We start from the raw sequence: 27,570 nt of genomic DNA, 5'->3' as shown, positions 1-27,570 counted from the left end.
ATTAATCTTCAAAAATAATATTTTAATAAATCAAAAATATTAGTTTGGAAAATTAATATTACGGTCCAAAAGTCTTTTTCTTTATAGGCTTTTTTTTTTTTTTTAATATTGCGGTGAAAACTCTCATAGTTTTTATTATTTTATTTATTATTTTATTACAAAGGAAAACGCCTTAGACTTTTCTTAGAGTAAGCTTTCGGAGCCCCTTTTTCATCCTCCATTAATTTTTCGGTGAAATCTTTTCCATCCTCCATGTAACATCTGCCTTCCATTTATTTTCTTCGTGAAATCTTTTCCATTTTCCGTGTAAGATCAGCCTTCCATTGATTATCATTAAAAATATATCAATTAAACCTAATTATTTAACTAAAAAATTTAAACCAATATAAAAATTAAAAAACAAAACATTAATTTATTGATTATTTATATTTCAATCAGTTTAATTTGGATTTTCATCAGATTTTTATCTTTTGAAATTGATCTAAATCAAACGAACTATTAATTTTGATCTTTTAAAACTCGTCCAATCTAATTATTTATAAAATAACTGATCCAAAAATATTGGATGGAATATTCAAACAAATTGGCTTGGATTAAAATGATTGGTTAACTGTTTTTTTTTTTTTTTTTTTTTTTCACGCCCTAAGTTTATCTGGCTGCATGGATTTTATATTCACTTATCCATTTCCCCATTTGCCTATTTATATCACTTCTTTTTTTTTGCTTTTTGTTTTTCTTTTTTTTATTTATTTCCAATTTATATCAATTGTTCAATCATTTATATATTATCACATCATAAATCATCATGTTCATTTCGTTTTTGTTATTGTCTTCTTTTTGGTGATTCAAAAGAATATCGATTGAGCGTTGAAATATACACAACCAGTACAATGAGTACTTCTACCAAAATAACATACTGTATGCTTTTCCCTGTGTATAAGAGAGAGAGAGAGAGAGAGAGAGAGAGAGAGAGAGAGAGAGAGAGAGAGAGAGAGAGAGAGAAAGAGAGAGAGAGAGGGAGGGAGATTCATTATCTATGAGATGGGTACCAGGGATCAGAATCGAAAGAATGACGTTATACTAATCAAATATTCAACACCGATGGACTATATAATCCCAAAACACATAGAAAATATAAGAGCATGCAAATGGGCAAGATGGGCAAGATGAAGAAGACCCTCTATTGATTCAATGGCCATTGGTGGCTCTACAATGAATATTTGTCCCCCTGCTCTCCTCTTCCCCACCCACCCCCACCTTCTTACTACATATAGCCCAAAATCAAAGTAAATTCACTTCCACTCCCTCTTCCACTTTGCCTTGAAGTGCATTTGGCTAGAGAAACTCTCAAAAATCTCGCTTTACGAGCCAAAAAAATGCAATCTGAATTGACGGCAGACTTGAAAACCAATCTACGAGTCAGATGCAAAGACAGCACATAGTCTCAGAAATTCTAACTTGAAGTCAAGCATCTTCATTTGCACTGAGTTGACTGTGAATTCCAGTCATCAAGGAGGTTGGTAATGGACTCTTCAAACTTCTTTGCTTGAGATCCAGCCTTCACGATATTGACATCACCCCATTGTGAACAAGGATCCATGAACCAGCTTTTCCAGCCAGAGCACCATGCACCTGAGACAGGTCGATTACGCCCACGCTTGAGGATCTTTTCATCAACCATGTTCAGGACGGGATCATCATTCATGAATTGTCTTACAAACGCAGGTCCAGTCGTCAAGCAAGTTAGTAATGGACTCTTCAAACTTCTTTGCTTGAGGTCCAGCTTTCTTGATATTGACATCACTCCATTGTGAACAAGGATCCATGAACCAGCAGTTCCCACCAGAGCATATGCACCTGGGATGGGTCGATTACGCCCACACTTGAGGATCTTTTCATCAACCACGTTCAAGATGGGATCATCATTCTTGAATTGCCTTACAAATGTAGCTCCACTTTGGGCCATTTGATCAAAATCAGAAGTGTTTAAGAAGTGAGGCTCCATTCGTGGGGGACTGTCCCATATCATATATCTCAATACTGTCTGTGTTCTTAAACTCTGGTGAATTGCATATAACAGAATGAAAATATCCTTCTTGAGACAAAAGTACATTTGTAAAATACATAAGCAGGGTTCGGGGTAGGTTATCCCAAGTCCCAACCAAGTATGCAGAATTCCAGAAAAGGTCGGCTTAGTACAACCCATGGCGAGCCTGCAAACTAAGAAAAGTTAGGCTCGGAAGACAACTTCAATTTGATAGAAAGTATAATAAAGAATGAAAGAGAAGACATTATAGAGACTGTGCCTGTGAACACTTTAAAAGCATCAGGAGTTTTCTGCTTTTCTGTTGCATGAAAAATTTGGCTCCTCCCGACGAGGTATATAGCTGGGTCCACTACAATAGGCTGCACCCTCTGAAATCTGCATAAAATTACAAAATTAAACCCAATGATCCAAACTTACATTACAAGTACAACTACAACTAAAATTAGCAAAGAGGATTTGCCTACTCTTTCCATCCAAGGCCACTGGTGTGATCAATGAAATTTAGATATCTTCTAATTGAGAAGAATACATGAGAGAGATCTGAAATTAAAGAGGGGAAAAAAAGAGGAGCAATATTAACAAGCAAGAATAATCTACAGGGAAACACTAGAAAATAGGAATAGATATGAGAAATTATAATGCACAGGATAACAGAAATTATATAGAAAATATAAGCCTACAGCAAGTCTAATGCCAGTCATGGGAAGTCAATGAGCATTATAACAACAGGTGCCATGAGATGCCAGTAAGACTTTGGTAGAAGAAAGTACGACAAAAAAGTCATATACTAAAGGAAAGATCATGCATCCAGAAAATAATGCTTGTCTTCATGGGACAAACTAGATAAAATCGCCAGTAAGACCATTCATCCACTTTAGGGTCTAGAATAATATCCCATTCGGACCATCATCAAAATTAGCACCTAATATCACCATAAAAGGTGTCAACTTCAGATGGGAAGCATAATACAAGACACCACAAATACTTAAGAAAGATTCAAGTCTGAGATTTGGAAAATCCTTGAAGCTTTTTCAGTTTAATTTTTAGTATTTTCTATTATCAAGTACTAGCAGCTACTTTTGCTCCGTCTTCTTATAAAGTTATTTCTAGCACCATATCTTTACCTACAATCCAACCTAGTCAAGCTATTTCTTTGTAGTACGATCTTTTAATGCGCTTTCGAAGGTTGGAAGAAGAGACCCATGCCTACTAATAGAGAAATTCAAGTTGTCCTTTGTCAGAGTAATTAAGTTGGTCCAGCATTAACTGATAAGTAAAATATACATGAGCAATAAAATACCCTAGAGTAACTCATGTGAACTCAGTTTAAGACAAATCTTTGAATATCATTGTCTGCCAAATATCATAGTAAATTAACAAGTTCAAAATCGATGCTTGACCGGCAAATAAACATATAAACGAATTTGTTAAAAGATCAGTTAGCATTGCAAAGATGCCTTTAAATATATAACAGAGGATCAAAACATGATCTCCCAAATGCAACTTTTTCAATTAAAACTATTGACATTAAATTCTTCAAACATCATAAAGGAGTAACCATACGAGGCCAAAGTGAACCATCCAAAAGGTGGAATGAGGATAAGTACGAGCATATTCAAGGCAAAACACCCAGAAAAGAGCTTAGTTTTAGACATAATTCCAGTTTAATTTGGATTTTGAGGTTGAGGTAATTCTTTATCTGCGATTGCTGCAATGACATAGACAAACAGAGAAACAAAAAATAATACCATAGTGGTATAATGCGTATCAAATGGTGAGACATTCTTTGCTTCGTACATCAACTGTAGCAAACCAATCAAAGTGGCCATCAAAAACACAAAAATCGCGTTGGACATCACAAGAACTAGAAACTGATATGGAAATGGAAAAATCAGAAATAAGAATAAGCGGATGCAGAACTCTTTTGTTAATGCAGTGGAAGTTGTTGCGGCTGCAGAACAATTAGGGGATGCAGTGGCGTATATATAAGTGAAAATAAGCTGGCTGATGTTTTATCATACTTTTCTTAATGCTTTTAGTTATTCTAAGTGCATCTTATAAGTTGAGCTTTTTTCTAAACTTTAAGTTATTAGCCACACAACTGCACAACTTATAAGTTGAACAAGAATATATAAGAAGCCACACAGCTGCACAAAATTTGAGCTTTTTCTAAAGATGCATACACAAAAGTTGAGCTTTTTCTAAAGATGCATACCCAACTTATAAGTTGAACAAGAATATGTAAGAAGCCACAGAGCTGCACAACTTAGCTTGTCCCACAGAAAGGGACGGAGTTGCTCGACGACTAATCAATAAGCAAGGAGAGAGACATCTTAGGAAAGGACACTTTGAAAATAAAAAACGGCTAGGAGGCTGGGGTAAGAAAAGAAACCTGTAAAAAATTCAATCGTATAAAAGCTAGTTGCTCACCTGGATCGACAAGCAAGGAATTACGAAAGGGCTCTTATCCTTTTGCTGCATTTAGAAGGGCTTGCGTAATTGGAAGTCTTACAAAAGGAATAGAATATTATGGAATGGCCTTAAGAAGGACAACAATTCTTTACAAAGTTGAGCTTTTTCTAAAGATGCATACACAAAAATTATAAGTTGAACAAGAATATATAAGAAGCCACTATAAGATTGCACTTTCCAATGACTTCGCAGATGTAGATGTGAGTAATATGTATTACTCTATTGCCATCTTGTTTATTTATTTATTTACTCTTCTTCTGTACTGAAGATGAAGGCTTCAAATTTGGAACCTTTATTTTGTTCCTATTTGGATTCACCAACGATAGCCATCCAAATCCATCACCATTTTAAAAGCAAAATCAAATGAAAAGTCCTAATACGTTGAATTGATTCATTAAGTTAATTTGAAACGCAACAAAATGATCACATATTTTCATGCTCACAGAATTTCAATAGCTATTGAAATTAAAATATATGATCTTAATTTCAAATTTCTATACCTGTATAATAATAATAAAATAATAATAATAATAATAATAAAATATTATTTTTTATGCCATCTGGCTTAAAACACTAATTTATTTATTTATTTATTTATTTACTCTTCTTCAATACTGAAGATGAAGGCTTCAAATTTGGAACCTTTATTTTGTTTCTATTTGGATTCACCAACGATAATCATTCCAAATCCTTCATAATTTTAAAAGCAAAATCAAATGAAAAGTCCTAATACATTGAAGTGATTCATTAGGTTAATGAAGAAAAAAACAATAATAGTAAGATATGATTTTCTATGCCATCTGTCTTGAAGCACTTCCATTGACATGCTATTGCTAAATTTTAGCATTATTTCCTCGTTTGATATCTTTAATGGTGCGGGATGCCAAATTTTGGCAATACAAAATCTACTTTGAAATTTGGTATTGGATCTCACAACAATAAAGTATGTGGGCCTAAATATCTCTTATTAGGTTAAATATTTTAATTTTGTTCTTAATTTGGTAAAATGTGGTTCATCATAGCAAAATTTATAATTTCAAGATACTATGTTTTGGCATTTACAATTGGATACAAATTTTAGAAATAGTAATGTCTTAAAGATGCTCTAAAACCCAAGCTGTTCACATAATTTGTAAATAATAAATTATATCAAAACAGCATAAAATATATTATTACCCATAATTTCATTAGAATTGAATTGAAATGCTGTTCGAACTACCTCAGCACCTAAAAGAAAATAGTGAAGTTCTCCCAAATCCTTGAGAGAAAAGACACTGGTAAGATTCTAAATAAGTTTAGAAATATAGTTTGTATTAAACATATTAATAAAAATCTTATTCATAGAGGCATATATAATTACAAGCAAAATATAGCAGATAACATTTTAGGAAAACATAACATTTGTTTTAGACCAATTTTTTCTTCTTCTTTTTTTTTTTTTTAATTCTATTTTGATACTTTGTGTTGGATTTATACTTTTCGAGTAATTTAATCCATTGATCAAGAGTCTTAATTAAAAATTAGTCATAGAATTTCAAACTGGCTGATTAAGTGACAGAGCTCTATCTAACTGAGAAATAAGAATGAGCTCATTAGTTGAGTTCAAGGAGTTTATTAAACCCTAAAAGGCTAGGATAGCAGTTTTATAAATATGCTGTCTAGTCTTAAGTCACATAAAGTGTTATGTGGTACTTTTAGAAATTTAAAATCCAAATAGAAAAATAAAATACTTCAGAAAAAAATAGAAACTGTAAGGCTTTAGTGCATTTTTCAAATTAACTTTTTTATTTTTTTTCGATAAGGTACATCCACACGCAGATATCTTACGTAGAAAATAGTTTGAAAGGTCTTTGGGATTCAAGAATAGTTTTTCTGTACTCCTAAAAGACTAGTAATGGGTGATGAGAAACATCTATCATATACTTCATTCAACTATGCTATCTAGTTTCCGTTGCATGACTCCAACAATTAGTATCAAAATATCAATTGAAACGGTTTGTGATATATTAACTGCATAATTTATTTTTCATTTATATGCGATATTTATTAGATATACTGCATTTAGGATTCTAATATTCATATTTTTTATAATTTTGATATTATGAATGAATAATTGATTTTTACTCTTAATTCATGGTAGATATTTACTTCTATTTTTTATTAGGAATGTAACACGGAAGCTAATCATAAGATTAGGTTTCCTTATTGATATATTTATTTAATTTTGCAGTTTAATTTATTTATTTTATAAGAAATTCATATTTTTGTAAGATATGTGTAAATTTATCTTGATAAAAATTGCACGCTTGTCATTATTTATCAATTTCTGTGCCAATCTAGACACCATTTCTAGGGAAAACCACCATGAATGGATAATATACGGAGAGACGATGCCAATGAGCATTGTAAAATTTCACGGTGATCCGATATGTCTATGGCCATTGGTGACCTTTTTGGCTGACAAGATTGAAAATTGGACAAGTTAGGTTTTGTGGTTTGAGCTTAAAAACCTAGAAAACCAATTCTAACTTTTTTCACACCCTATGAACTTACAAAATCTAGGGGGAAAAAAAAAAGGAACAGGATAAAAAAAGAAGTTGGGCTTTATGGTCTTATTGCGCTTGTAAGTTTACTTTCATTGAAGCCATAGATTGTGGGTTTATTTATTTTTCAGCTTTTATAATTGTTTAAATTATATGGATATAACATACTTATATATGCAAACATGCCATATAGAATAGGTGGTGCGATATTATCATATGATATATACATACACATAATAATATATATATATATATATATATATATATTTTTTTTTTTTCTATATTGTATTATTATGGAAAACTCTTAAATTTATTTAGTGATGAAATATTAAATGGATGAAAGTTAAAATTAATTTAATTAACTAATGGCTCCGTTAAGGGTCTAATAATAAAATAATTATGTGATGCGCAAATAGATAAGCGTAATTGAATTTTATTCAATTGACGTAAATTAATTTCAAAATCTTAAATATTAATAGAAATTTGAAATTAAATTAATACTTAATAAATTCAATATTAATAATATTAATAATCCTCCTCACAAAGCTTTGTTAATATTATTAAAAGCCAAAAGAATATTGAAATAATTATTTATTTTTTTAAAGTAAATTTTGAGTGATATGTGTTATTGTTATTAAAAAAAGCTTTGTTTAAGGAGGTAGATTTTTAAAGAATTTAAAACCCACCTCCTCTTTCCTGCGAGCTACTACGTATATTATGTTCAAAATGTTATATTTTATTAAAATCAATTTTGAATTGTAGATGTTAGTTTTATCTAAAAATGCTTTATCTAATGAGGTAGATTTTAAGAAGTCTAAGACCTACCTTACATTTTCTATAAGTTAATTTAATAAGATACTATAAAATCATGCTTAAAATTTAATTAATTACAAATATTTTGTCTAACGTAAGTGTTTGCAATAGAAACAAAACTATTATTACAATTATAATAAATAAATAATTAAAGGATTTGCATATTTATATATTTTTTTTAAAAATATATGTATTATTTTTTTAATTTAAAAAAATATCAATCTAAATCTCATAACTATAATTTTAAATCAAAAGCCTATAGATAAAAGTGGTTATGAACAATGAAAAACCAACTCTTTTATTATTTTTTTAGTATGAGAAACAAATTCGTCCTAAAAATTTATATGATTCTTCACCATCAATCATTAGTTTGCTCGTTGATAATCAAATTTTTCTCCTCTATACATATATACCCGTAAACCAAATTTCTTTGGTAAAAATTTGCAAGTGAAAGAAACAGATGGGTTTTCCTGTATGCTGTTGAAAATTGTAAAAAGAAAGAAATAAAAAAAATAAAATAAAATAAAAAGAAGAGTATAATGGATAATCCAATAGGTTGAGCGGATGGAAGATGGACAATATTTTGTACTCCCAAAACCAAAAAAAAAAGGTATTTATCCTTTTTTGGGGGGAGGAATAGTGGGTATTTTTGGTTTTTCCCATAATTAAAACCATGGCAAAGTCAACTCCCAAAAGGTCGAAAGTCCAAGTCAACTTAAGGCCCCCATTATTAGAGCCCAGCTTAGAGATGTACGTAGTCGCACTGGCCCACTCACCCTTGTTATCCCCAAATAGATCCATCAAACCCAGTTCTTTCTGTAGATCAAAAAAATTAATAAATAAATATATAAAATGTCAGTTGTTCCTAATTTCCATTTTTTAACATTCATGGAGATTTGAATTGGTAGCAAGATTCTAACTTCTAAGCCAACTGGCCTAACTTTCCCAAAGTCAAAGGCCCGATTTTTTTATTATAACTCAACATTGTATATTATAATATATTATGCTTTTAATCAATATAGTAATTCTATAGTGGAGATACATGTATGACTTTAACGTGCAAACATATAAAAACGTTGACCATAGTTTTTTAAACCGTTGCGTGTCCACACATTAAAACAACATTTACATTATAAAACTACTATTTATTCAATAAAAACTATGACCCAATTTGATAGGACTGGCCGAATCATATTAGTCATGAGTAAACTGACTATGTCAAATTTAGCCCGGTCTTACGTTAGATTTACCCAAAGTTGTAAGCCTGATTTTTGGTTGGCATTAATCCGCAAATATATATATATATATATATATATACCACCAAATTTTGGGATTCTCTCTTCTATGTCAACATTATATATTACATTATTTTTACCATTAAAAAATAAATAAAATATTATATTATACTATGCTTTTATTCAATCTAAACTAAGTTTTTGTGTTGTACTTAACTAAATAATAAATGGGATACAGCACAATACAATTAATCATACGTGGAAAACACTTCTATATTACATAATCATTGATTTCAATATCAATATGTTGTTGAAACCGAAATTGAAGGTAAAGATTTTGTCCGAAGGAAAGAATGCTTCCACGTGGTGCACGTGATTATTATTATTATTAGTTTTTTTTTTTAGGGATAGACGTCCAATGCATGACTATTGTAGCTATTGTAGCCTTTTTTTTTTTTTTTTTTGGTTGCAAAACTAGACTCTTTCAACATAATACCACATCCAAAAAAAGAAAATAAAGGAATCAGTAATACCTCATCATAGAAAACTTCCTTATAAAGGATGGATGTGCCATGTTACCTCTTACTATTTTCATTAAAGATATATTTTCGTTAAATATATATTATAGAAATTCATTCATTTATAATTATGTATAATCTTATAAAATGCGATGATAAAATAAAATATATCAACCTTACAAAATATTTATGAAATATTACTTAGAATGCCTGGAATGGCTTAAGGACTAATTAATAGACTTTTTCACTTTTTCAGCATAAAAAGAAAAAACTAAATTAAGCATATAAATATATTTTATTATAACTTGAGAAAGGGAATTTTCTACCAAATCGAGGTAAAAGAGTGGCGGTCCAAAAGCAAGTGTTAATCTTTAAGGTCTGGGTCTACAATTTTCGCTTTCCTACGCAGCAACTGGGAAAGATAGCCTTAAGAAAATTAAGACGAATAATCTTTCACTTGGTAATGACAAATTATTTGTACTCCTCCGATTATTTTGTGTTTGAATGGAAGCCTTGAATTTGTATATATTTATGTTTGGACCATAATATTAATTTTCCAAATTAATATTTTTATTTCATTGAAATATTATTTTTGGGAAATCAATTAAATAATATTAGTCCCACATTGATTGGAGATGATAGAGAGATAAAATTTGCACAAATATAAATTATGATTTTGAAATTGGTTTTGAGAAAAGTCCTACATCGGAAGCTCCATTGGTTTTGAAAAGACATCTCTACACATTTTAGTACAACTATAAAACATTAGATTATCTAGTTTATTCTTTTAGAATTTACTTCAATTAATGTATTGTTCTTAGTTGAAAATTTAATTTTAAAAGTCCTTTAACCATTAAGGCAATCGGACTTTTATAGATTATTTTTTATTCTTCAATAATCAATATAATCGTCAGAGATTAGCGTACATATTTCTTTTATTTCTTTAAATTGTTATAGGTTTGAAATGACATAGCTCCAAAATAAAGAATGAAGGAAATTAAGCCCTAGAACAATTGTTCACTTTTGCATTAATGTCTTTATTGTGTTGAAAAGATTTGGCCACTCCGCATCTTGAGAAAGATTTATAGGATACCCCAATTTCTGGTCACTTCTACTCTATATTGTGCTATTTTTTTTTTATGGGAAATTCTCTATACTGTCCTAGTTATTTGTTTATGATTTATTGCTAATAAATTTTTGTTTAGTCAACTTATATGGAATCCTTATTTATTTATTTATCTTTTAAAATCTATGTCCATCAAGAGCCTTGCGCTGCCCTTGACGATCATGAAGATGATGTGGTGACATGACTGGGTTCTTACTCAATTTATACGTTCCATTACTCGTTTGTTTTGAAACATTATTTGTTTCAATGTGTGTATATATATATATATTTGCTTCAAATATTTGTTTCAATGTTGTTTTGGTCAACTTTGGTTGGTTTTATACACTAATTTAAGACAAATAGTTTTTCTTATCAAGCTATTATTTAATCAAACTTGCCACCTGAGATTACGGCTGGCAAATCAATTTTATATATATATATATATATAACGAACTATTGGAAAAATTAATGCAAAAAGTAATGCAACTATAATATAGCCTTCCAACAATAATTTAGAAAATTTTAATTTAATACTACAAAGCACATCTGTCAGGACCCGTACAAAATCCCTTACCGGAACCCTACACAAGCCCTGATCTCAGGGAAATTGTCAGGACCCGTCCAGAATTCTTTCCCCAGAACCCTAGACAGTCCTGATCCCAGGGAAACCCTACCGAACCCTCCAACGGAAAATCCGACAGAGCCTCCCCTAAGGGATTTACTTACCACAAATTACCTGCACTGAAAACACACTTCAAAAAAACATCCCCTTATTCCTCCCACAGACTACAACTGGTTCCACAAATTTCAGCACTTCAAAATAAATACAGTAATCCAGTGCATAATAAATACAACAAGAATGAAAGAAATAGTACAACTGCAAAAAAAGAGGAACAGGGTACTTCACGAAGTAAAACAGCGATGAAGATCAAGTCCGCTCCGGATGAACACCGACAACCTGGAACCTAGAGGAACGGAATTTAAGAGTGTGAGATGCTAATCATCTCAGTGAGCGACCCTACTACTATACAATATAATACCACGGTAATAGGTATATAAATAATAATTATTTGGAAAATAATAATTTCTCTCAAAACCCTTACAATTCTCTCAGTTGGAAGAGTTCCCCTTTTAAAACATTTTCACAAAACCCTTTATTCATACTCCCCGAAAACCAAGACATCAGATAATTAAATACCGGAAACAGTAATAATTAATTTTAATTCCAAAAACATTTTATTTTTAAAACACAGTTCCAAAATCAGTTGATGCACCCACTATATACCAATGGCGCCAACAGTACCCAGCATCCCAAGGTACCGCCAGACAGGAGGTTATAGAGAGAAACCGGCATACGGTCGCGTGGCGTCCCACTGCGCCGCTGCTAACCTGGTGCCCCGGCCAAAGGGGGATGGCCGCCCTCTCCGATGGCATCCACAGGACACCCTCATAATATCAACCGCACGCTACTCACACCCACCTGCGCGCTAATCACACCCACCTGCGCGCTAATCACAACCGTGTGCACACAAACCATATCACATATAAACAGAACACCAGTACGTGCACGGTGCATATAAAAATCATAAATTTCACAATTTTAAATTATATAACAAATTTCACATTTTGCATAAACATAGCGGGCATAGTCCATCCGCTTGAACCCGGAAATTCTCCGTAATTTCTTTATAATCAATACCATAAATTCCATGATTTTCAAATCCACCAACTCCCAAAACCATCAATTCAAATATCCACATTTTTCCAAGCATAAATAATTTCTCGAAATATCATAATCAAATCTCATCATATTCCATGGGCATATTTAATAAAAATTGAAATCACCAACATAACCAAATATTTTCCTTGAAATATTTGAAAATCAAATCGTGCCCAATTTACCATTAAAACCACACAAATTCCAAAATCCTCAAAACCATAAAATAATTTCACATGGCATAAATTTATAAAATGCACATTTTCTTAAATCCAATAAATTCATAAATAATTTCACAATAAATCCGATAAATATTTGGCACATAGAAATTAATTTCCAAATATTCAAATCACACACATATTATATTCACAAATTAAATTCCCCAAAATTAAATTGAAGGTGGGTCACTCACCTTATACACGTATCTCAATCAAGATCCTCCGTGGGATCGACTCCGCTACTCGCACGTGCACCTAAAACATACACAGTACCAAACTACAAATATTAATATTTTATTCGGGTAATCCCCAAATGGGTACCCGGGGAGCGAACACCAAACGATAATTAAAATTTACGAATCATATACCGAATCGAAGCTCGAGTGATGCTATTCACAGATCCGGTCTTAATTTCCGAGGATCGTACCCGACGGGGTCGGAATTCCACCGGGAAGCTTTTCGGGTTTCGGCTCCACAATTCTCCCAAACCGTCACGAATTGGCGGAAACGGAAGCTTGATTCGGGTTCAGGAGGTCGAACACTGCGGACTGGAGCTGGTCGGAATTTCGGGTACTCGCCGGAACAGTACTTTCCGGCGAGCCGCCACGGTCACCGGCAACCGTTGCCGGCGACGGCGCATGCGGTGGCCGTTGGTCGTGAAATTTTGCAGACTTGTAGATCTCGAGGAGAGCAACCCAACGGGACCGGCGGTGAGCAAAACGGAGGTCGGACGGCGAACAAATCACCGTTTGAAGATTTCCGGCCCCTCGCCGGAAAACGCTCCGATCCCGGCGCGTCGGTGGTCCGATGGCCGTGATTTTTGGTGGGTCGGCCGGACTTGAGGAGAGGATCAAGGCTAGCTGGCGCGTGTACTGTAGATCGGCCGGAACAGGGTCGATTCGCGGTGGCCGGCGGTGGAGGGGAAAAAGTCGCCGCCGATCTTCGGAGGTCCGATCCGAGCGCGTCCGGCGGCCGTTCGCCGTGAAATTTGGAGGTTTTGCCGGATATGAGGTGGGCAATCTGGCTGTCCGGTTTGTGTACAGTAACTAGGCCGGAAAGTTTGAAAATTACCGGCGGCCGACGACTCTCTCTCTCTCTCTTTCTCTCTCTTCCCCGAGTGTTTTAACAAATAAAAACCCCTGTGTGACACTGTTCATGCCACGTGGACCAATCAGAAGCTGACACGTGGCATTTCACTGTTCACGACCCAAAAACATTAAAATAATACGGTATCCGGTAAACTTCAAACGTCCATAACTTTTTAACCGGATGTCCGTTTTGAGCGTGCCGCTAGTCTGTGAACGCGTATCGACGAGCACTTCACAACCATGCATGAGTCAAAGCTCAATTCCCCATAAACAAAAAGTCAACTCCGGCACCCCTTGGACAGTTTGGACCGCAACTTGTTTCATCCATAACTTTCAAACCGTAGCTCCGTTTTCGACGTGCTACCAGTCTACGAACTCGTGGCATCGTGCACTTCGCCACGGTACCCTGGTCAACTCGAAATTCTCACCGAGTCAAAAAGTCAACTTTTGACCCCCTACGGTCAACGGTCAACGGCCAACCTCGGTCAACGTGCACGGATTCCGATGCGATTTGGGACGGGGTGTTACAGAAATACTACCGAACCTTCCAACAAAAAATCCGGCAGCACCTCTCCTAAGGGTAGGACTAACCAAAATTTTCTTGCACTGAAAACACACTTCTAAAAACATCCCCTTATTCCTCCCACATTACTACAAGTTGATTCCACAAACTTACAGTACTCCAAAAGAATAACAGGGAATCAATGCAGTATTTAATAAAATGCGTCCAATACAGTATACAGAGCATTTTACAAATAAATATGGAATTAATACAATAACAGATAAAGAAGTAATATAAGATGAAGAGGAAAAAGGGAAGAAATACTTCTTGGACTTTCGGCAATGAATTGAGACGTCGGGCTCGCCCCGGACGATCAACGTCTCCCAACCTGGACCCAGGGGAACAGAATTTAAAAACGTAAGATGCTAATCATCTCAGTGAGTGATCCTATCTACTAAACACTTTTAATATTATTAATATAACAAATAAAGGAATTTAATTAATACCAACAATTAAATAAATAAATAATAATAACAATTGAAGTAATATTTTCCCTCAAAACCCTCACTATTCACTCCGTTGGAAATGTTCCCCTTTTAAAACATTTTCACAAAACTCGATATTCGTACTTCCCGAAAACCAAGGGATCAATCAATTTAATAAATAATAGATAAATACCCCAAATATAAATAAAATGTAATAAGATATAATAAATAATTTTTTGAACACTTTGGGGTTTGAAATTTCCATCCAAAAATTTATACTTGATGCACCACACCATATACCAGTGATGCCCTCCGATATGCAGCGCCCCGAGCACCGACTGGCGGGAGGTTAAAGAGATAAACTTGCATACGGCACTTCGGCGTCCCGACAGTACCGCTGCTGAAACCGTCATCCCGGTCAAGGAGGGGGGCAGCTGATGCGCAATATATAAGACTTGCCTGCCCTCGGTCCAATGGCAACTCACAGGAGACATAATAACTTGCGCGCTAACTACATATACACCATAACACCAATACTGTATGAATGCGTCTAAAATAATTATTACCGTACCAATTTTCCAAAAATCACCGTGGAAAATATACCAATTTTCAATTTCACCATCTCACATTTTCCTTTAACATACCCGGTACGAAACCATCGATAACAATATAAAAATAATTTTTCTCGCAACACGAGGTCCAACAAATAATATTCCACGGGCATAATTATAAAATTTAAACCATCAATTTAAACAAATAATTTCCTTAAAATAGTTAAACCAAATATGCCCAAAAATAATATTAAAACCACATACGATTTAATTAATGAAAATACTTTGCTCATGTGTAATAAATAAAATTAAATCACCATAATAAAAATCGGGGTTTCTGAATAACCCAAAATTTACGTTTAGCACCAACAAACATATACGCATTTATAAAATAATATTTTTTCATAATTATAATTAAATTGCACCACATGAGCATAATTCCAAATATCAATTAAATACCAATTAAATATACTTAAATACCCAAAATATTTTTAAAGGTGGATCACTCACCTGGAGCACGCAATTAATCCAAGATCCTCCATAGGATCGATTCCACAACGCACACGTGCTCCTAGAACAACGATTCACACACAGTCAAATAAATTAATATTTTATTCGGATAAATAATACCCGGTACCAGGGGGTTAAACACAAACATTAACCAAAATTGACAAATTATATGTCTATGGAAAGCTTGTGAGATGAGGATCACATTACCGACCTCCATTGAGCTCAATTCAACCGGCGGTGGCCGAAATTTGGCTGGAAAGCTTCGGCTGAGTTTAAACTTGAAGGATCTCTCAAACGGTGGGGATTTTGGGCAATCTAACCCCAGAAATGGACTTAGAGGGGTCGAAAATGATGGGATAGAGGTATGGGTCAAGCTGGATTGGCCGGAAAACACAAGAAAAGAGGAGAGAGAAAATTTCCGACCGACGGCTTCTCCGGTCCGATCTGGGCCCGTCCGGCGACTGGTGGCCGTGAAATTTTGCAGCCGAGCTCGCCTCCGTCCCCTGCTCCTCTCTGGCCAGCGCGTGTAACAAGGTGGTGGCCGGAAACGAAGAAACGGCGAGGACCCGAGAGGAAGAAGGAAAGGAAAGGAAGAAGAAGGAGGAAGAAGGAGAAGAAGGAAGAAGGCTCAGGGGCGGGGGGGCTGGTGTTTTCCCACGTGGGGGAAAAGAAAAAAAGAAAAAAGAAAAGAAAAAGAAAATAAATTAAAAATAATTAAATAATATTATTATATAAAATAGTAATAAAATAATATTATATTAAGCATGGTTGACATGTGGCATCTCAACGTGGTGACACATGGTCACATTTATTAAGTCACACGTGGCACATTGTTACACGTTTAAAAATAATATTAAAATAATACAATATTTGAAAAACTCTACAGGTCCATAACTTTCAACCCACATGTCCAAATCGGACGTGCCGCTAGTCTATGGACTCGTATCGACGAGTAATTCACAACCACGCATGAGTCAAAGCTCAACTTTGCATGAATAAAAAGTCAACTCCGGTATCCCTTGGACAGTTTAGACCTCAACTTGTTTTACTCATATCTTTCAAACCGTAGCTCCGTTTTCAACGTGCTACTAGTCTACGAACTTGTGCCAACGTGTACTTCGTAATAGTACCTCAGTCAATCTAGAATTCCATCTGAGTCAAAAAGTCAACTTTTGACCCCTTCGGTCAACGGTCAACGGTCAACCTCGGTCAAAGTTGAAAAATTTCTGTTGTACTTTGGGACGAGGTGTTACAACATCCCAACAAGGTGATACATATAATAGTCCTGTTCGTAACTATTAAAAAATATATAAATAAATTAAAATTTTAGTGAATGCATGGATTGTATAAATTCATGTTTTAATGAGAAGATTATATCTTCGAACCAAGAGGCCTTCATCAAAGGTAGATGGATTGCCAAAAACACTGTAATTGCCCAAGAGATTATCCATAAGGTTCGCTCCCATAAAGGAAATAAAGGTTTGATGGTTATCAAAATTGATCTTAAAAAACCCTCCGACCATCTTGAATGGAGATTTATTTACAAGGCTCTGGAGGCGTGGGGGTTTTCTTCAGAGTTTCGCTGGATGATCCAGAGGTGTGTGAGCTCGGCTAGTTTCTTCTTGTTGCTTAATGGAAGCATTTGCGGGTCTTTCTAACCAGAGAGAGGCATTCGACAAGGCAACTCGCTTTCCTCCGCGTTTTTCATCCTATGAATTGAATTTCTCACTAGACTTATTGCAAAAGAGGAGGATCAAGACCGGTTACACGATATCAAAGTGGCTCATAATGCCCTAGGAATTTCACACCTTATGTACACAGATAACCTTCTCCTCATGAGCTGGGCAGATCCTAAAGAAACTTTAATTTTCAAAGAATGTCTAGACAAGTTTTGCATCTAGTCTGGACGGTCTATTAATGCGGACAAGTCTCACATTCTCTTCTCCAAATCTACTCCTAGAGCTGACAAGAGATCCATAAGGGGTATCTTAGGTTTCAAGGAAATAGGGAATAATGCCATTTATTTGGGTAACTCCTTGGTGCTAGGGAGAAACAAAACAAAAGAGTTCTTTAAACTAAAAGAATGTGTCAAATGTAGACTCGAAGGATGGAATAAGCACCTTCTTTCCAAGGCCGGAAAAGCTGTTTTAATCAAATCTATCATTCAAGCAATTCCTACTTACTTAATGACCACCCATCTCCTTCCAACAGGTTTATGCAAGGATCTCAATGCTCTTGTTCGAAAGTTTTGGTGGGAATCTAAACCTAAGGCTTCAGATTACATGGCTATGAAAGCTTAGGAAGACATTTGCAAACCAAAGGACTTGGGAGGGCTGGGTTTTAGAAGATTTAAAGTCATGAATTTGGCTCTGCTTGTTAAGCTTGGATGGAAACTGGCTTGTGGAGAGGAGTGTCTTGGACAAGGATTTTTAAAGCAAAATACCTTCAAAACGATACATTCTTCGGTTACACATTGAAAAGAGGGACCTCATGTGTTTGGCAAGGGATAGTTAAGGCTAGGAAAATTCTTCTCAAAGGTTCCTGTTTTTGAGTTGGGGATGGGACATCTATTGATCTGTGGAAGGACCCTTGGCTCCCTGACTTTCAAAACAAAAGCCCTTTAGCGAAGGAAGACATAGACACTTCTAATTGGAGATGCGTCTTTGAGCTAAAGGATGAGTCTGATCTCTCATGAAATGAGAGACTAATTTGGCGGATTTGTGATTCAAACTCAGCAGAAGCTATCATTCGATTGGAGTTACCAAGAGCCTTCTGTAGTGACAAACTGATTTGGCAAGGAAATAAGGAAGGGAAGTTCTCAGTGAAGAGTTGTTATAACATTATTTAATGATGAGTGGAATAGAGAGGTCCCGGGGATATGGAGGAAGTTATGAAAGCTTAAGATGCACGATAGGCTCAAGATGTTCCTCTGGAGAGTCTCCGCCAATGTAAGCTATCTCAGCAAGATAGAAAAGGGGGATCTGTGGTGCGTTCTTTGTGAAGCGGAGGTGGAAACGACATTTGACATATTCAAAGAGTGTCACAGCAAGCAAATGGGGTTGCAGGCTAGATTGTTGGAATGTTTCAAACATCGAAGAACTTTTGGATTTTTGAATTAACCCTAAGTCAGAAGCTTGTTTTCAGCACATGGAGCGAAAAACAATATCAACTTTCCTTGCAACTCTAATGTATGCTGCCTGGAATCTTAGGAATGAGAAGATGTTTTCCAAGAACCTCTCAAGCATAGATTTAGTGTTACATTTTAATCGGTTGGTGGAAGACTTCCTTGCTATGGAGGAAGCATAGCAAACCCCATACAATCTTCTCAATGAAGTTTGGAAAGCCCCTCCAAAAGGCTGGTGGAAAACTAATGTGGATGCAGCTTTTGTCAATGGCCAAGCAGGAATGCTTTCATTACAAGGGACTGCAAAGGAAATCCTCTTTATTATGCTTCGAAGCTGGTGAGGTGTCAATCTCCTTTTGAAGCTGAACTAAAGGCCTTCATGTGGGCAGCAAACATGGTAGCCGAGAGGAAATGGGATAAGATCTATTGGTCTTATGACTCGTCTCAAGTAGTTACCGACATCACCAATTGGGAGGATCCTACAGTCTGGTCTACCAGAAATGATTTCATCCTTCTTAAGTTTCACTTTGCCTCCTTTAACTGGTCCTGTTCTTGGAACTCTAGATCCTCTAATAATGCTGCAGATTTTCTCGCAAAGAAAGCTTTACATGATAATTTATTTTTTGATTGTTCTAGCTGCTTAGTCTCTCTTCCAAGAGACCTTTTGAACATTTGGCAACCGACTCTCTTGGAGGTGGCCTTTCTTTGTAATTCCTCCTTTTTTGGAGGCTTTTTGTGCTTCAGCAATGAATCTCTTATTTCACCAACAAAAAAATATATATATATGGAATTTTAGTCTACAATGACGTTGTCTTGGTGCCTCACATTGTATACATTTATATATAAATGGTTTCCCAAGAAGTGGCATATCCGTACTTAAATCAATCTGCTCGATAGAAGCTCACATTGATTCAAAGATACATGGAGTGAGAAAAGAAGATAAAAAATGGAAGCATAAAGCTCCTCCAATAATTCACTTGCAGAAACCTTGAAAAACAACTTTAATAATAGAGAAAGATTTTGAAACCAACCTAAAAAATAGAGAAAGGTATTTTCCACCGCAAGAAAGGAAAATGGATGTCACTTCTACTGTTCATTCCTTTAAGATATATATTTACATTGCAGCTACTAGGATCCTACCATTTAATTGATAAAATAATAAAATGCATAAAAGGGAAGCTTCCTAGAAGTTGCCTAGGAGATATGGATAAGAATTACATGTATACATAGTTTCTTCTAGATAGTTCCTGAGTTGCTTAGAGTATTGGGCTAAGAAGTCTTGTGCTTTTGTGTTGGGCTTTGCCTTTTATTATTTGGGCTTTTGTTATCTTGGTTAACACAGCCAATGGAGAAGTACATTCCCGAAGTGATGCCAATATGGTAAATATTCCGAACTTGGAATTCATTAATAAATTCCTTTTTCTTCTTTTTTAAAAAAATTGTTGAATTTTAGTATTTAGATCATTAACTATATTTTTAATGGAAATAATTGAATTGAATTATATTGCAGTTGAGAATGGAAAAAGCTGGCCAAAATATAGTGAAGGATGAAATTGTATAGCATTTTAACATCAAGAGCCTTCCTTCTTCCACAAAATCAATTCGAATCATGGACACTGGATGTTTCTATGGATCAACCATGGTCAATGCAATGTCATGGACGCTATTTTATCCGAATACCAATCCGAAGGACTCAAAAGCCAAATCCCTGAATTCGAAGTGTTTTTCACGGATCTTGAATCCACCAATTTCAATACCTTTTTCAAGTTCCTACCACCGAAATAGGGATTACTAATATATTCAATATTGAGTTAAACTATCCATAAAATAATAATAATAATAAATTATAGTAATATCAATCTATCATTCATCAATCTAAATATAATTATTAATTATAAATTTAACATTCTAAATTTTAAAATGCTAGCTATTTCCACAAAATAAAATTTTAATAAATACTATTGTTTGAAAATAAAAAATAAAAAAATCTTAATAAATATCAAAATACTACATCTTAATAAATAATTAAAAAAATAAAGATTTTTATTCACTTGCATATGGGTTTCCCATCTTATCAATTTATTATTTTATCTCTTTAATCAATGAAAATTAAAAAGAAAAGAAATAAAATAATAATAAATTTCTTTATTATTTTATTTGTTATTTATTCACTTGCAGGTGGATTTCCCATCTTATCAACTTATTATTTAATCTCTTTAACCAATTAAAATTAAAAAATAAATAAATAAAATAATAATAAATTTTCTTCATCTCTACCATTATCATCATCTTCTTCTTCTTCTCCACTTCTGCATCGTCTTCTTCTCTATTTTTTCAATAAATCATCATCATCTTCTTTTCTTTCCCATCTTCTCCACTTATTTATAAATCATTATTATCTTCTTCTCCACTTCTCAAATAGATTTTTTATTAAAGTATTTTGCAATTAGAGAATTAAAATCAATTGAAAAATGGGTAAACAATATCAAAAGGTTTGAAATCGATTAATTGGCAATTCAATCGAATCGTGTGATTCGATTGGATGAAACGTATAATTCATCTGTAATTCGATTCAAACAAACAATTTTTATCGTTTGATATTCATCTCAATACGAATAAGACGATTCATATCGTGAATCGTCCATTTTTAATAATACTGTGCATGATGGACATGGTTAAAGAGTTAACAAATATTTTCTAACCTAATAATTTGATTAAGTGATGTAAAGTAAAGTGTTTGATAATTATTAATTATCATTATCATTTTAATAACCAAATCAGCTCAATTTGACTAATAAACTGCTTTTTTTATTAATTTTTTTGTTTCATTCTAATTATAGAATACTATTTTTTTCTTTCTTTTTAAATTGAACTCTTGATTTATCCTAGTAATTGGAAAGGTTTTATTTAAATATTATTTTAATATATTCTGATTAAGTAATGAAGGTCAAAGTGACAACCCAAAAATGCAAAAGATTTGGTTTCTCTTAAATGTTGTCAGTCAATAATTCTGACTTCAATTGCTGTTTTGAATATTTATATATATATATATATATATATTTGTAGGGAATAATCAAAGAAGAGCAAGTGGACTCTTTCAATCTGGGATTTTACTTCTCATGTTCAAAAGAATTGAAAGAGATAATTGAAAGAAATAGGGAATTTGGCAAAATTGGATGGTCTTACTTCGAACACAGTTCCAATTGGAAAGAGAGCTTTAATCTTGAGAGTTGGACTTGAAGGTTTCTTTAAACGGCATTTTGGATTTTTAAACGGCATTTTGGAAGTGATGAGATTGTGGAAGAGATTTTTAATCGTTATTCCAAGAAAGTTTTAACTTCTCCACTTCCTGAGACCCACAAAACAGCCGTCGTTTTTGTCCTTCTCAATAGGAAGCCACTGATTAATTAATTTTCCACAAAACAAAGTAGACGAATGGTGAATAAAAATTAACGAGATACTCTTGTGTGTCTCTCTCTCTCTCACACACTCTTGCTCTTTTTCTGTTTTCTTTTTTTCCCTCCTTTATTGCTTTAAAGTGTAATTTGTAATTTGATAAGTTTTATTTGCAAGTTATATGTCATGAATTGAATAAAGAAAAAATGGTTTAATTATACATTAGTCCCATATGAAAATATAGTATAGTTTTAATTTGATATTTGCACACATCTAATAATATGAGTTTACAACAATCAATTCTTTTAATTTTATTTTGTATTTAAAGATAGATTGTTTGGTTAAGACAATATTTGGTATGACTTTTTCCTGGTCAAAAAGCTGTATTTGAGAGTCAAAATTTTTTTTCTCAAAAAAAAAAAAAAAAAATTGACTTTGATTGTTGTTAGCAAGTACTTGTTAAAAAAATAAAATAAAATGAAAACTTTTTCAAATTATTTTAAAAAAACTCAAATTTCAAACTTTTAAAAAATAATTCTACATAAAAACGCCAAGTAGCATTTTATTAGTCAACAAAATTACCAAAAACCCTTTTTACTTTCCATTTTTTTTGGATATTTTAATAAATATTATGCAATTTATCACGCTATTCATGATTAAATTGATTATTTCAAATTTGGCCTGGTCTAACTTATATGTATACCCAAAGTCAAAAGCCTGATTTTTGGATTCTCTCTTCTAAATCAACATTATATTACATTATTTCCACCCAAAAAAAGAAGACAAAGAAAACATTAGATTATGTGCTTTTACTCAATCTCAAAGTGGCTTAGTTTCTTGCAAATAAGAAACACTAGCCAAGTTTTTTCTCCTGTATTCAACTAAGATATAAATGGGATAGAGCATAAGACATTTAATCATACATGGAAAACACGGCATATGTTACATATATATTGATGTTCTTATCGATATCTGATTGAAATTGAAATTGAAGGTAAAGGTATTGTGTACAGGAAATAATGCTTCGCTGTTGTCCACATGACTATATATTTTTATTGGTCACATCAAATATCTACTTCGATTACAGCATAATAGTAAAAATGTCAGACTCTTTCAATATAATACCACATCCCCAAAAAAAAAAAAAAAAAAAAAAAAGTCAATGATAAGATCTCATTGAAAAGGGTGTACTTGAATGTACGGCGCAATCGCCTAAAAGAAGTAATTAATGCACATTTTCAGCCGAAAAAAAGAGGCTAAATTAATTAAGCATGTTTATATAAAAGAACGGCGGTCCACAAGCAAGGCTAAATCTTTCATTGACAATACATCTCATACACTAGTTCAAATCTTAACTTCGCTGAAATCCTTCATTCCCAGTTGTAATATTGATCAAAAGAAAAAAGGGGGGAAAAAATGACCTACAAATTTCCCTCTCTTATACAGAGTTTGGGAAAGATAGTCTTGAGAAAATTACGTAGAATAATATTTCACTTTGGTAATGACAAAGTATTTGTACTCTTCCTTATTTTGTGTTTAAATGGCAGCCTTGAATTTGCATATTTTGGAGTGCACATAGCTCCGGAATAAAGCATCAAGGAAATTAAGCCCAAAAAGACTCGTTCATCTTTGCATCATTGTCTTTATTGTTGTGTTCAAAAGATAAGGCTAAGTCTGGATTTTGAGAGATCTAGAAATATAGGATATGCAAATTTCTGTTCATTTCTATATAAATATTCTCCTATTTATTTGTTCTTTTGTTGCTGTTTATGATCGCCTAGATATTTTTTCTTTAAGCAAATTATATGGAATCTCGAATCCTAGATTTGTAGATATACCATTACTTGTTTGTTTTGAGACTTTATTTGTTTGAATATTATTCTTTTCAACTTTGGTTGGTTTTATATATACTAATTTAAACACCAGCAGTTTTTCTTATGAAGCAGTTGTTTTATCAAATTAGCCGGCTGAGATTATGGTTGGCTGGATCGAGCTTATATACAAGTATTATCCCCAAAAACAAAAAAATAATTGGAAAAAATAATTTCAAATATTTAATAATTTTCAATCAATAATTTAAAATTTGTAAATTTAATACTACAAAATATATTGCAAGGCTGAAAGTGAGTATATATTATGGTTTTGTTCGATAAACGGAAATTAATTATGAATTAAATGATAGGAAAAACAAATAATAATAATAATAATAATAATTTCGGTCAATGGATGGTATAAATGCATATTTTAATGGTAGTCTAGTCTTCAACGCTATGGTATTGGGCTGGCCGCGTATTGTTTCTATATAAATGGGTTCGATCCCAAGAAGTGACACAACCTCACAAAAATCAATTAGCTCAATAGAAGCTCATATTGATTCAGACATACATATATATATATAGAGAGAGAGAGAGAGAGAGAAAAGAAGGAAAATGGAAGCACAAAGCTCCTCCAATAAATCACTTGCAGAAAATGGAGAAGTACATTCTCGAAGCGATGCCAATATGGTAAATACTAGCTACTCTTTCTCTCAACTATTATATATTTTTAAGCTCAAGTTTTCATCAAACTTATATTTATACATATGGGAAAATATTCTATTAGGCAATGGATTTATGTTATATCGCATGACATAGCATCCTATAATATGGTCCATCGTATTTTCTACTGAAAGTTATTAATAAATTTTTTATTTAAAATTCTTAATACTTAGATCCATTCATTCATTATATTAACCAAAAGAATTAAATTATATTGCAGTTGAGAGTGGTTAAAGCTGGCCAAAATATAGTGAAGGATGAAATTGCGAAGCATTTTGACATCAAGAGTCTTCCGTCTTCCATAAAATCAATTCGAATAGTAGATGTTGGATGTTTCTATGGATCAACCACGGTCAATGCAATGCACAACGTCATGGACGCTATTAAATCCAAATACCAATCCGAAGGACTCGAAAACCAAGTCCCAGAATTTGAAGTGTTCTTCAATGATCTCGAATCCAACAATTTCAACGCCCTTTTCAAGTTCCTTCCACCGAATAGGGATTACTTTGCGGCTGCTCTTCCTGCATCTTTCTTCAACCCTATACTTCCTAAGCAATCTTTTCATGTTGTTCACTCCTCCAACTCTCTCAACTGGCTCTCCGAGATCCCGAAAGAGCTCACGGATAGTTCTTCGCCTGCTTGGAACAAAGGGAAAATCCATTACACAAATGCGCATATGGAAGTTGTGGAGGCTTACTCTGCTCAATATGCTAAGGATTTGCAGCGTTTTCTCGGTGCTAGAGCTCATGATGTTGCTGTTGGAGGGCTAATGGCTCTTCTCGTTCCTTCGGTTCCTGAGATCCATCTCAGCTCTGAGACACTCAGTTGCTCGGATTTCGTTATTTTTGGAGATTGCATGACGGACATGGCTAAAGAGGTAACAAATATTTTCTAACTTAACAATTTGATTAAGTGAAGTAAACTGTTTGATAATTATTAATTATCATTTTAATCACCGAATCAGCTTAATCTAACTAACAAACTGCTTTTTTATTAATTTTTTTTGTGACTTTTTCCAATTATAGAATATGACCCTTTTTCTTTTTTTGGAAATTGAACTCTGGATTTGTCCTAGTAATTGGGAAGGCTTTATTTAAAATATTATTTTATTATATTCCGTTTGAGTAAGAAAAGTCAAAGTGACATCCCAATATGGAAAAAGGATTTGGTTGTCTTATATGATGTCGGTCAATAATTCTGACTTCAATTACTACTTTGAATAATTTTTGTTTTTTTTTTTTTTTTTTTTGGTAGGGAATAATCAAAGAAGAGCAAGTGGACTCTTTCAATCTGGGATTTTACTTCTCATGTCCAAAAGAATTGAAAGAGATAATTGAAAGAAATGGTGAATTTAGCATAGAGAGCATGGCAAAATTGGATGGTCTTACTTCGAATACAGTTCCAATTGAAAAGAGAGCTTTAATCTTGAGAGGTGGCCTTGAAGGTATTTTTAAACGGCATTTTGAAAGCGATGAGGTTGTGGATGAGATTTTTGATCGTTACTCCAAGAAAGTTTTAAGTTCGACCCTTCATTTACGTCCTGAGACCCACAAAATGGCCGTCGTGTTCATCCTTCTCAAGAGGAAGCCACTGATTGATTAATTTTCCACAAAATTAAGCAGACGCATGTTGAATAAAAGTTATTGAAATACTCTGTCTCTATCTCTTACCTGTAGTTTTTTATTCTTTTGCTTTAAAGTGTAATTTGTAATTTGGTAAGTTGTATTTGCATGTTATATGTGATGAATTGAATAAAGAAAAAATGGTTTGATTATACATTAGTCCCATATGCAATTTTGGTATAATTTTAATTTGATATTTGCATACACGATACATCTAATAATACGAGTTTACAACAATCAGTTCTTTTAATTCTATATTGTAAATAAAGATAGATTGTTTGGTTAAATACATTTTAACATATTTAATTGACAGACTTAATTACCCCTCTCCTAACAATATTTTTAATGATTCTATCCTTTGATTCTGTCCATCTAACAATATTAACATCTAAATGATTATTCTTTTATTTATCCTTTTATCTCTTTCATTTGTTTATTATTTCTATTTATTTCTTAGAATGGAAATTTAAGAACATCCTCAAAATGAATTAAAAGTTTTAAAAAAATATTTTTGAAAAGAGCTGGAATAGTTTCTTAAAAATTTGTATGAGCACTGAAATTATTTAAATATAAAAATTATTTCAAAATCCGTACAAATACTAAAAAGTATAATAATTATTCCCCAAAAGAGTTTAAAAAAAAATAAAAATTATAGAATGAGTAAAAAAAAAAAAAAATCTGAAAAAGAAAACGTATTTTAAATGAATAAGAGAGATTTACACAAAATATTTTCACCAAAAAAAAAAAAAAAAGATTTGAATAAAATATGTTCAAAATGCTAGTAAAAGTATCCCGATCCAATTACAGCAGTCAAACCTCTAACGAATGAGAAGCTTAAAAATTCGGCTTGGTGGGTTGCCCACAAATTCTGGATTTTTTCGGTTTGTCTCTTGCTTAGGCTTTTATTAAGATCAAGTACTATTAAAAGAGCAGTGCAAATACGTACTTCTCAAATGCAGCCAGAAAATTTATCAAAAAAATAATTAAAAAAAAAATGCAGCGACAAAAAACACATAAAGCGACACGCAGCGACAAAATAATGAAGAGCGTTTGAAGAATTTGAACCTTGTGTACTTTTAATCAA

The 27,570-nt window shown here is 33.3% G+C and overlaps 2 protein-coding genes and 1 pseudogene across 2 annotated transcripts in view; 1 reads left to right on the top strand and 2 right to left on the bottom strand.

Moving 5' to 3' along the window:
• Positions 1-27,570, bottom strand: part of LOC132799058 (beta-amyrin 28-monooxygenase-like) — a 57,495-nt gene that overhangs the window by 14,118 nt on the left and 15,807 nt on the right. The window lies entirely within an intron of this gene.
• LOC132800160 (beta-glucuronosyltransferase GlcAT14A-like) lies at positions 1,458-4,528 on the bottom strand (annotated as a pseudogene).
• On the top strand, positions 24,670-26,638 carry LOC107429365 (loganic acid O-methyltransferase-like). The gene is made up of 3 exons (XM_048462150.2): positions 24,670-24,828; positions 25,082-25,741; positions 26,119-26,638. Exons 1-3 carry the CDS (start codon positions 24,754-24,756, stop codon positions 26,464-26,466), a joined length of 1,083 nt encoding a protein of 360 aa, XP_048318107.1. The 5' UTR covers positions 24,670-24,753; the 3' UTR covers positions 26,467-26,638.

This window comes from Ziziphus jujuba, chromosome 12 (assembly GCF_031755915.1).
Source record: "Ziziphus jujuba cultivar Dongzao chromosome 12, ASM3175591v1".
NCBI classification, from domain to species: Eukaryota; Viridiplantae; Streptophyta; class Magnoliopsida; order Rosales; family Rhamnaceae; genus Ziziphus; species Ziziphus jujuba.
The sequence above is the reverse complement of the archived record's forward strand: the minus strand, read 5'-3'. Positions and strand labels throughout refer to the sequence as shown.

What these genes read in the sequence shown, in the direction of transcription:
- LOC107429365 (XM_048462150.2), top strand. Translation starts at nt 24,754, where the DNA reads ATGGAAGCACAAAGCTCCTCCAATAAATCACTTGCAGAAAATGGAGAA. An exon ending in CTCGAAGCGATGCCAATATG is followed by an intron (nt 24,829 to 25,081) that starts GTAAATACTAGC and finishes ATTATATTGCAG; the next exon opens with TTGAGAGTGGTTAAAGCTGG. An exon ending in TGACGGACATGGCTAAAGAG is followed by an intron (nt 25,742 to 26,118) that starts GTAACAAATATT and finishes TTTTTTTGGTAG; the next exon opens with GGAATAATCAAAGAAGAGCA.